The sequence below is a fragment of the Ornithodoros turicata genome, chromosome 1, assembly GCF_037126465.1.
Source record: "Ornithodoros turicata isolate Travis chromosome 1, ASM3712646v1, whole genome shotgun sequence".
NCBI lineage: Eukaryota > Metazoa > Arthropoda > Arachnida > Ixodida > Argasidae > Ornithodoros > Ornithodoros turicata.
The window spans coordinates 142,520,902-142,532,882 of NC_088201.1; the positions used below are offsets into that span (position 1 = coordinate 142,520,902).

Genomic DNA, 11,981 nt, shown 5'->3' on the forward strand with positions numbered 1-11,981 from the left:
TAATTGCCCAAAGCGTCATTTCGTGTCACGAAGACTGATAACCGTCGTGAACCACATCTGGTCGCATCATGATTGGGAACCTGGCTTCGCTGTCACCTGTGGCATTGATGGCTGCCCAAAAAGGTACGAAGCTTATAGTGCATTCAAGAGCCACCTCTACAGAAGGCACCCAGAAGCACTCCGAAGCCATGGGAGCAACTTCCGGAATAATGACAGAAGGCATGCTGCAAGTCCCGTGAAAGGAGACGCCTGCGTCCCGGCGTCCTTGAACGACAACGCATCTGATGGAGAGGTCAATGGCCCCGCCGTTAACGACAACGAAGCTGCAGGACCAGAGGAATCGGTGTCGCTCGAGAGCTTTTGCAAAGAGATCAAGAAATCAATATGCATGTTTGTTTGTTTGTTTGTTTTTAATGCAGCGGAAATGCACAACTTGCCTCATAGCTTGGTTAGTGCTCCGTTTGAACAATTTAAATGCATGCTGAGCCACATCATCAAGTCATTTGCAGGACAGGTGTCAGGTCGACTGTCAACACTACCGCTATCAGAAGATGTCCATTCAATCCTGGATTGTGACTTTCTCATTGATATTTTTGATGGGATTGAAACACAGCACCAACGACAAAAGTACGCCCAGAATAATCTGCCGTACGTGCCACCTCAGGAACATGAGATCCCCGGAAGCACTGAAACATTTCAATATGTACCGCTGGCCCCTTTGGTCGAGAGGCTCTGTAAGCTCCCAGAAGTTGAGGGCAGCTTGCGTGGACATCCTCAGATATCAGGTGACAATGAGGGCACCCTGAGAACCTTCATGGATGGTTCCCTCTTCAAGGAACAATTCCAAGCAGTCATCCCTGACGGAAGCTAATGTACAATTTTTCTACTCCTATACTCTGACGAGGTGGAAATTTGAACCCGTTGGGAGCAAAATGTGGGAAGCACACACTGCTGTGTGTCTACGTCACACTTTTCAATGTTCATACAAAGTACCGTTCAAAAGTGCGGTCAATGCACCTCTTGGTCCTCGTTAAGTACACCTGCACTCTTTGAAAAAAGGTTGGAAACCAGGTAGTAACAGTTACCGTTACTACACCTCTATTGTAGTTACTTCCTCCTGCTTGCTATTACTACCAGTTTCCATACTAGTAACTGCTCACTGGTTGTAACAGGCACGGTTACTACAGACGGATTTCTTTACAACCTCACAGGTAGTAACTGCATAGGAAAGGCTAATTTTATTTTTTATTTTTGAAATACTGCCAGCCACCTCTTAGTGGCCAAAGCAGGTGTATTTGGTACAAGTGTACAAGTGTTGCAATAGAAGATGAGTTTCACTATAGCAATTAATCTTTTATTATCATTATGCCTGGTTTTGGCACTAAAAGAGAGTTAAAGTACAAGTCAAGCGAATCTCTCGAAGGTAAAGATGTGGGAACAACAAGACTTTCCCTTACTGTTCCACTTACTGTGTAGGCCCGGAGGTGCCGGTTAAAAGCAACTGTCTCAAGCTCCCTTACCACTATGAAGAGTGAACCACTGCACACTAACAGCATTGAAATTTGACCAAAACGTGTCGGATCACCTTTTGCCAACACAATAATATCCTTTGTCCTGTATTTGCAATGGTCTATCTTTGCTGATTCAATTTCCCAAATTGGCACCCCACCTGCAAGTCTGTCTCTGGCGCACTCGGGCAGATGTGTGTCGTGTACGAGTTTCGACTTTGTGGTCTCTAAGGCTGTATCATAATCAAGTGTCGCCACATCAAAGCTTTGCAGCAACTGGTGTCGTGCTGTAACAGACCTACATATGTTCTTAAAATTTTTATTTCGGATTGCCATGGGTTTGATGTACTGGTGTTTGGCCTCAAAGCGCATACAGCAGTACTGCTTGAGAGGTCCAAGTTCGCTGATCAACCTGGGGTAGTGAACCAGGAAATGCATTTTTTGAATAATTTTCCCTGGATACATTGTTGCAAATGATGTCAAAAAGTATCTGATCTCATCTGCAAGGTGTGCAACATGGTCACATGGAACCTCCTCAGCGAACACCAGTTGTACTACACTCTTTAGCTTCAGGTATATCTCCCAGTGTGCATCGTTTTCTTCAATTATGTCACCCAATCTAACAGAAAGCAAGGAAAACAGGCACCACTTCTGTGCCGCTGTGCCTTTGTACGATGCCTGGCCCTGCACATATGCTCTTGATACAGGCTCTGGCTTACTTTTTCGGTCACAGCGTCCATAATTAAAAGCAGTCACTCTGTCCAAGTCTGTGTAGTTTATGGTATTCTCACTGAGCAATCCATGGAGAACAAGCTGGAGAACATGAGGAACAGTGCCTTCGAGTAAGTCATGCATAAGATCCGGGGGTAGTTGGAGCGTCACTTCGAAGTAGCTCACATCCAGAAGTGGCGACCTCTCCTTGACTCCATGGGTCCTGCTGTCGGACGTGTTTTCTAGGACAGAGCTCATATGATGCTTGTGGGTGGCTTCGTTTCTTTGGTCAGCTCCACCTTCATCAAAAATGCTTTCGAACTCTGCAACCGATGCTGTACAAAACCAGCATGGCCGTCCCCTGCTGAAACTGCTGGTGTAACCCCCCATGTTGTTCATAGACAGGTTATCACCACAAAACGCAATAAGCATGGCTGTTACTTTGACACTTGTATTACAGTGCTTGACAATGAATCCTACGTCCCGTAGCAGGTTTATATCTGTCAGAACTAGCTTCATAACTGCTGACAGACCGTGCTTCTTTACGTTGGCATACTTTGCAATAACAGCCACATGAATTGAGCTCAACTGTGACCTGTATCGAGGATGAATGTTAACGACACTGAAATAGGCAACAAAAAGCTTATGCTGTCCACGTTTAGAGCCCAGTGGGTTAACGATCTCCAGTTCGTCACTATATAGAACTATGAACAGTGTGAACTGTGACCCTTCCGGAATTAATTGCGCTGTCTTTCGCTCAAACAGCAAGCCATCACGGAAACTGCAGAGCGATGTTGTTTCCTCGCAGCGCTCGGACTCCTGTAGGTGTCCGCGAAAACTCTCCGACATGAACAGATTCTGTAGCACACTTGTGATGGGCACATATTGGAACGTATCACAGCCATCCAGTGGGTGCTCTTGTGGTTTGACGTACGGAAGATTCTCTTTCGCAAACTTCTCTCTTTGGTACTCTGTCTTCGTACAGTCAAAACCTTGGTCCAAAACTCACACTTCACCAGCGATTTCAAAATACTATGCTCTTCATGTCACAACGTTGCATTATTTGAGCAGCAAAGTTCTCCAACATGTCCCGTGTTGTCATTTTGAGCTCTTCAAAGACAAGTTCTGTGGTCGAGTGGGGAAGCTTATGCACCTCTGCCAAGCGAAAGAACAAGAGACTGAGCTGTCTTTTGCAATGTGAAGTGAAGTAGTGCACGCACGCACCCAAGCAAGACATTGGCTCACTATGAACGCCATCCTCCCGAACACTGCCCCCTTCACAGTCACTTCCTTTCGCAGACGATTGACGTTCATTTGACGAGTGCGTTTGGGGAGGCACGACACTGCTTTCTCCATCCTGTGCGTCGAGGTCACAGTCGAGATCGAGTTCACTTCAGTGACAGCGGTATAAATGTCTCCGGAAGGAATGAAAGAGGCTGTAAGTCTTACAACAGCCTGAGACACGCACACATACGCTGTTCTCGTAGAGTGTCTGTGTGCGCTGCCGATATGTGAAACAATTCTTGAGAATTTCGAGCAGCTGAGCTGACAACGCGGGCACCTGTAACATCTTCCAACATTCATTGCTAACAAGATGCGCGGCTATAGATATGGCTGGATTTCGGCTTGCGAACGATGCCGGGCGAAGTGCGACTTCGCGCAGCGGCGTGTTGCCTGGCGGTACAGGCAAAACAGGTTCCTCGTACAAACGCTATGAAATTGTGACATTGTAACCGTACTTATTTTGCGTATAGATGTATTATATATTTTAGCAATTCCCTTCATCATCACCGAAATCAGCGAACATCAGCTGGTGAGAGCCATCGGTAACAGCATCACTTTTGGAAGGATTGCTATTTGGCGCGGCGAATACGGGTCGAAAACGAAGAAGGTGTTGCACGTGCTCGTCACCGTGTATTGGCGTTTCGTTCGTTTCAACACATGGAAAAGGTATTGTTGTCCTTTGTCATACAGTAGTTGCAACAAGATATGGTTACCACTTTCGCGGTTTTCTTCACATCGTAAATTGTGATTTATCTATTGTTTTTTCTCGTCTTTTGTCAGGTTGCACTTTCGAGTGAACGCACGTGGCTGAGACCAGTGGGGGTGAACGCTCTGCCACTATCCGGTGCCTTGTTGAGTACCGCGAAAGGAAAAAGGTTGTCACTTTTGGCGGCGAGAGGAAGATAGAGTATTTAGTAACAGCATTAAGTGCGACGGATTTTAAGGATGCTTTGAAAAACTTCAGAATTGAGGTGGGTATACACCCAGATGCTGTCAATTTTGCTTCTGATCAAAAGTGGAGCGGGGAGCTGTTTTTTTTTTTTTTTCTCGATAAAATTTCCTTTCCAATTTGATTTAGGTGCACAGTGATGCCTTCAAGACATTTGTCGACACGGAGCCCGACCACGTACTCTCGAATGGCGATGTAATCAAGTTAATCCATGGGGTGGAGACGCCTGCTGTACCGATGAGGTTTCGACTTACATTTGAATACACATGATTTTTTTTATGTACATTTACATGTACATCTCTATTAGTGCTGTCTGTTGATCGTGTGGTGTTGTTTCTGAATGGAATTACTTCCTTAAGTCAGCTCTGGTTATTTAGTAAGAAATTAATGAACTAAAAGTTGTTGTCATGTTGGAATAAAGCATGTGCAACTTAGCTTCTCTGTTGTGCTCAAACTTCAATTAGTTACTTACATGTGCAAGAACTTGCATTTTAATTGAAATTAAAACTCCACTATAAGATAATGTTGGGTGTGAGAAATTGTCCCAATGATGGTGGCCACGTATAGCAACCTCAGACTTGTTGTACCAAACGTTGTAATTTTGCTTGTTACCATATTAATTAAGAATATCTTCCTTAAGTAAATGTGGAGTTCTCTTTTAATTCCAATTCACTAAAACCTTGTGTACATGATATGATAATTACCAATAATAAATATTATATGCATTGGGTTGGTTCTTTCTGTGTGATACCTAATCAATGTTAATACTAATAATAAATAAAACTAATAAACCTAATAATATTATTTAAATAAATAAATGTATTGCATCATACCGGTAATGAGTAAGTATATACTTTATTATATAAACTATTTTCTGTTTCAATTCCCAGCACCATTGACATGTAATAACCAATTCGCTATATAATTGACTTTAATAAATATATTTCCACTTGTACCTTTGTGTATGTCTCTTCTCTGCACGTCTATACTTGCATGTTGTAATCGCACTGGCAGTCCTCGGCCCACGCGACACGGACTGCTCACTGAAAAAAATCGCGAAAGAAGTCGGCCCAGGAAGAAAATTTTGGGACGGGAATCGCATAGGCAGCCCTCCGCCCACGCGCCGCACACCGGTAAGCGTATGGGGAGCGCTCCGCCCACACGCCGCGCATGGAAAAAAAAATCGCCAACGAAGCTGTCCCAGGGGTCATTGAACGCGACATGTACTCTGTATGCCGTAACCTCCCAACCTAATCATTCTACTGTGCACCTTTTCGCTCTTGTGAAATAAACCCTCATTGTTGGCTTGAGTCCCGTCGTGTTAGTGTCTGTCTTTCTATTTTCTCCGTTCCTCAAACATCAAGAAAATGTTGCCTTCATGGATTTTTAGTCATTTTGTATCGTTTCTACTGTTTGCAGAATTTAAGGAATGGGAATTAACCACACCTCTCAACTCAAAGAAACTGAAAGTAACATAATTAGCACAGTGTCATTTCTCAGAATGGAATACACTTCGAGTCCTTGGCCACATTCTGCAAATCGGCTCTGGAGTGTAACTGGGCTGCTCTGTTCTCGTGTAAAAAAGAAATTAATGAAATTTCGGCTATCTCTCGTTGTTTCTGTACAACAGAGCTCATTTTTCTGAGCACATTGTGAGGGCGTAATCGTGACGTGCACTCTTTGAAATTCTGTTGTGCTAGAATGTCTCTCATCTGCAGTTCTGTATATTAGGTTTGTTACCTGCTTATTTGTGTATCACCTGTACTCTTGCAAGTGCAGTCTTACCCTCCCTTGATTGAGCTACCACAGCATGAATAAAAAAAAAAAAAAACTCGAGGGCCAAAATAGGTCTTAATTGGTTTGTCTGGTTCAAGGGCTGGAGGTAACAATACCTCCTGCATTAAACACCATATCGCCCCATTGTTTGCTTTCATTTGTAACGTTCACTACTAACACAACGAACACTGACAACAATAATAACAGTGTTTGATATTATTTGGTTTTTACGTATCAAACACCATGACACGATAGCCCTAGAACCTTGTGTGCTATGAAAAAAACTCTGATATCATCAAACACGTGTAAGCTCTATTAAAGATATTTCCCTCCTAGCTGCCACGGATATTTTTCTAATGAGATCCACGCCTCTGTGCTAACACATGTGTCATTGCAAGAAGACTGCGTGCAAATTAAGCTCCAGCAGCTGGCATTGAAATCCCTCGGAAGCCGACTCACGCCCCACATGTCTCCCTGCGGGTATGCATGGAAATTCCCACACATCCTCATACAGACATGTGGGAAATCTCTATGGGAATAAGGACCGCGTCGTGGTGGGGGTACACAAGACACCATATGTTTTTTTGTTTTGACTATGTTAAACTTTTGTGTCTACTTTCAGCACAAGTGGTACGCGCACCACATTTTACTAAAACGATTTATTGGACGAAGTAACTAGCTACACTTACAAATTATTTGCAGCTGAGTTACTATCTAAGATTGTTGAAACTGCTACCACCTCAAAGAGAAAAGCTGCAGCACAATGAGTGACCATTGTGTTGTGGTAATGGTTTACTCTCTAACTTATCCCAGCACAAAGTTGTGCAGGTACCGCAGTCCGTGCAGGACGTACTTTACATCCATGGGGATATGGTTATAGCCGCATCTCTGAAAAAAAAAAAAAAAAAATGATGGCATAGTGAAGTTCATTGGCAGTCATTCGAAATTTCTGTTGCTAAATTTGTGACTTTCTGTGCGGTTGAAAACATGGCTAGTTAATAATCATTCAAATATTATTATTATTTTTTTTTAATGCGGAGTCAAGGAAGGTTGTCACATTTAGCATCTTTGCACCACATTGACCATTTTTTCGACCGCGCAGCAATTTTAGCAATGACGGTCGGATACTTCCTGACGTACATTTAAGATCCTTGTGTTGGTAAATTGGCATCAGTTCCGGTTATCTCGTATCTAACACAAAACTCGATTCACTTCCATATCTCTTGCTGATCTGCCTAATACCAATTGGTGTGATGTCCGATAGCCTTTCATTTTGTCTGCTCAGAATTCAACACACAGCGCGGCCTTCCAAATGACGAAATTAATTCACAGACCCACCGCCGTGCTATCGCTTATGATCATAGTTGACTTTCGAAGTAAAGCCAATCTTTACCGTTAGATGAATGATCATCGGTTATTTCTTTGATACAACCAGAAGGCGGGTCATACTGCCGGTAGAAAATTAAGCATAGCGTTCCTGCTCACGTCTTTCGATGAAGGCATGGCGTCTACCTATACAAGCTCGCCCCTACTTACAACACTTATAACTCATCTCTATGTATCGCACGCACGTTCTAATTCAAACGGCGGTTCTGCAAGCGTGGGAAAATCGGCTTAGGTGAGCTTCCTCCACACGACTCGGTGCCTTCACACCACTGCTTGTAGAAAGATTTGTACGCAATTCCTTCGAATTAGTGAGTCGCCTGTTAATTTTTCTGCTGATCAAGTTAAGTCTAAACTACTTTGTAAAAATGTATCGGGTAACACATTTCGTTCTAAAATCTGTAGCTCGGTACCCCAAGTCATTCGCTCCATTTCTTCCGATTCAAAACTGGCAACATCGTGAATTGTGTACTCATTCCATGTGCTTCTAGACGTGATGACCTGATCTGTGTGACGAGTGCGGTGGGTTTTCAAGTCGCCAGTACTGCGTAGTGAGATCGCAATTGTCTGCCTGAGTGTCAACTAAATGAAATAAAAATCATGCATCGGCAGCGCCCCACGTTTTCCATTCCATGGAAGCTGGCTATAGCGGAGAAAAGTAGAGCCGCTACCCAAAATCGTAGCGGGCATTCTCTTTCCACTACCAATTGAAAGAGTAGCGAATACGGTAGCAGCGTTACTAGTAGTTAGGATACCGTGAGGTGCTGTTGGCTTATTCAGTTGCAAGGAGCATGGAAGGGAGCGACAAAAAAATATTTAAGGAAGAGCAGAAATTCTAACATGCCCTGATAGACACATTCGCACAAAGAGCACTTTTATCCTGGTGGGCAACAGAGCTTTAAATTTCGCGGTTCAGAAAATTCCTTCCGCTTCGCGGCCAGTCCGCGACGTCATCCACTCCGCGCAATGGTGAGGAGGCCGTTTTCTGTTTTTCTCTCTTGATGCGATTGTACTTAGGGCCGCTCGTTTTGCGCCTGATGGCGCAAGCATGATCTTGAAGGGATCGCGCCCTCTGCATGCATTTTTGTACAGTTTTCTGGGGAAGTGCGCGCTCCTCAAAGGGAATATTTTGCGCGACACTTTCTGTAGTTGGTACACACATCACCTGGTAAAAAATGCATCTTCGATGTGACTTCCATGATTCGTTAAAGTAGGTATTTAATTTAATTCAGTACAGGTAAAACAGGAGGAAGGTATTAAAATAGCTAACCAAATGGTATCTAATTGGTGAAATTAAACCGAAACATATTGCACTATATTAGTACTAGACACAGTGACACTCTATGAGATTGTGGGAGAACAACGAAACGTCAAGGAATGTCATCGGTCCATATCAGCATCAGCTCGCTTCCATCTTACTTTTACGTACGTTCAACGCAAAGAACCTCGTGTAAGACATGAATGACGTTCATAATATTTATCTGGGACTTGACATTGGATGTGAGACCGGAACAGTTTTCTGAGCATGAACCAAAACGGCATTCTAAAATGGCATTCTGCCTTAGGCCGTAAACGCACTGGTGTCAGACAGATATTGTGACCTCTTTTGTGTGTGTGTGGGTGTGTGCAGACAAACACGATGAAACCGTACCGAGTGGCTAAAGAAATGGGTGAGCATTTGCCCGCCTAATGCACTTCCAGGGTGAGCAGTGGCCCGGCGACCAATTTTCCGGGATCCGTGAGCACCATACACTCTAATAGGTTCCTGTCCGAATTATTTTCATATTTGCAGTTAACGCCCTACTGGACAAACGTGAAAGTCTCCTAAATTAAGTTTCATTTGTTTAACGGAGTGCGTAATATTTTCTGGGGAAATACGTACCATTTCACTCTAACATTTTTAGTTACCAGAGTAAGTGCCCGTTTCTACTGCGTCGTAGCAACTACTGACGACTTACCCTGGTACTCTGCATTACTCGTGTGATGTTCATGTTATAGGCAGCAAACCTGTCCTGGAAATAGAAGATTATGCAACACATGTCATAATGCCAAGAGTCTCACAAATTAATGGAAACATCAAGCAGCGCGAGTTCGAACATCACATCATGGATGGCAGTTGAAGGAAATGCATCAGCAGTGGGATCCCAACCCACACCCTCTGATGACCGGATAAAGATGATACATTACGCCATGCTAACTACTTCTATCGTCTTCTTCTTTTATCTTCAACGTATCAAACCACGCTGGTACACATGCTCAACCTCTAAACGCATCACCTCTTACATTGTTGCGAGCCACTCCCTCATTCACACAGACATACACTCGTGGTGGATGGCATCTTTCTCATGCCTCCTGCTAACATGGTGTAATTGGAAGCATCTGCAACCGGCAAGAAGAGGGTGTAGGTTCCAGTTCTTGAAGTTATTTATTGATACTAGTGGCCTCTTCCTGGGGGCCCCGGAAGAAGTGGCGCCACAGCAATACAAGAAAACAAAAACAAACACACTGCATATGAAAGATGAAAGTCACTGAAAAGGTTAGCCAGCTGTAGGGATCGAACCCACATCTTCTGGATTGCCGGTCCAGGGCTCTACCAATTGAGCTAAGGTAACACGCCTCTCCAGCGACTTTCGGGGTGCGTCATCTGAAGGGACGACAAACCAGCCACTCACTCTCACTCACCCTCCTTTCACTCTTACATTTTTGCTCACTCATACACACATTCATACGACGGAAATCGACGCAAGCGGCACCTGTTGAACAACACTGCATATGTTGAGGATTTTTATTGTGTATTTAGTAGATTTTCAGTGCATATTTCGGAAGTTTTTAGTACATATTTATCTGCGCTCTACTCATGATATATTAAAATATGAGAGCTGTACTGGTAACTACAACTTTAAAACAGTTAAAACCTAAGTTGTCGAAACTCGTACGGGTTGCATCATCGGAAACTAAATACCTGATATTCAGCCGTGCCATTGTTTTTAATGCAATAGCATTAGGAGTGTTAAAGTGGAAAAAGCTGTATGCGTGTGTGTGTGTGATATGGTGAAGCCTCACCGAGGCACAGGTATAAGTGGAGATGTAAAGGGGAGATAAGTGGATAAATCTAAATGAAGGTAACTGGTATGAAATTGAAGTAGTTGAAGATATTTAAGAGTAAGAGGTAAGAATACTTAAATTACTTTTCAGGGTAATTAAGGCAAGGAAGTTCAGTTTAAAGGCGACTGATGCAATATATATATGTAACTAAGCGAAATGTTAAATTAAATTTATGATTACCTCAGGTAACCTACGGTTACTTTCGGTAATTAGAGGTAGTTAAAGGGTAATTGAAAGTCACTGATGCTAATTAAAGGTTAAATAAATTGACTTACATATTCAAAGTGTCGAGTGGGAATAGAATCAAAGTCAAGAATATACCGGAGGTAGAAACACGAAAGTCAGGTTAGGCCGGAAGTGGACAACCGGAAGTCGAGTGGGACAGGAACTGGATACCGGAAGTCAAGTATAGCCGGCAAGTGGGCAGCTGAAAGTCAGGTTACACCGGAAGTGGACAACCGGAAGTCAAGTATAGACCGGAAAAGGCGCTTCATGCTAACGCATCTCTCTGGCATTTACCATTTTATCGTAGGTTCCTTTTCTTTCTTTTTTTAGCTTTAACAATTCCTTATCTTTCTTTACCGGCACTTATCTCTTCCTTTCGAGAATAAACTCCCAGCTGTCTAGAAGCTTGCTCCAAGCACCACACAACCCTGAACCAGACACGGCTCTATTTTTAGTTTGCAATCAATTAAAAATTCATTATACTATACGAACTTCGTATACCTAAAACTTCACACAGCATCACCAAATCAGGAACTAATCAGTGGGCACATGCACAGCAATACGTTAACGGTCCGTCGCAGCTAATTTGCCCGTGATTCGCCCCAGGCAAATATAATGGTTCCAGTTGAATCTGGATAGTCCCAGCTGGATTCCCAAGTGGGGTGGCTGGTTCCGCATTGGTAAAATCAGTGGTACCACAATGGCCTCAAATGGTTCCAGAACTTACAGTGAGAGCCTCACAGGTACCATTCTGTTCCCAAAATGATCAATTGAACCACTTGAGATTCCGAGCTAGGCAGCTTCCCCCTTTCAGATCCGTTACGGGAAGAAGAGCCCACTCATGCAATATACCCTTCTGGTTTGCTTGATCCATTATTTTCATCTATTTTAGCACACGTATGATCTATTTTATTGCTTTTTATCCATCTACGTCTTCGATAAAATGTATGCTGTAACTTCAATTCGTGCTCATATTCTCATCTAAAGGCGAATGTCATAAAAAGTACCAGCAAAATGTCAAAAGACGCTTTCAATTCAAA

General features: G+C 43.3%; 1 protein-coding gene across 1 annotated transcript; it reads right to left on the bottom strand.

The window, feature by feature from the left end:
* Positions 1-1,363: 1,363 nt before the first annotated feature.
* On the bottom strand, positions 1,364-9,973 carry LOC135386199 (uncharacterized). Its single transcript, XM_064615996.1, has 4 exons — positions 9,932-9,973; positions 9,570-9,623; positions 1,470-3,194; positions 1,364-1,381 (listed from the first exon to the last, which is right to left on the bottom strand). The coding sequence occupies exons 1-4, from the start codon at positions 9,971-9,973 to the stop codon at positions 1,364-1,366; spliced, it is 1,839 nt and encodes a 612-aa protein (XP_064472066.1).
* Between the last annotated feature and the right edge of the window lie 2,008 nt (positions 9,974-11,981).

Bases quoted from the DNA above. Each gene is read 5' to 3' on its own strand.
- LOC135386199 (XM_064615996.1), bottom strand. From the start codon at position 9,973: ATGTTAGCAGGAGGCATGAGAAAGATGCCATCCACCACGAGT. The intron at 9,624-9,931 runs GTATGTCTGTGT...TTCTATTTCCAG, and splicing joins AGATGCCATCCACCACGAGT to GACAGGTTTGCTGCCTATAA. The intron at 3,195-9,569 runs GTAAGTCGTCAG...GACTGTACGAAG, and splicing joins GAGTAATGCAGAGTACCAGG to ACAGAGTACCAAAGAGAGAA.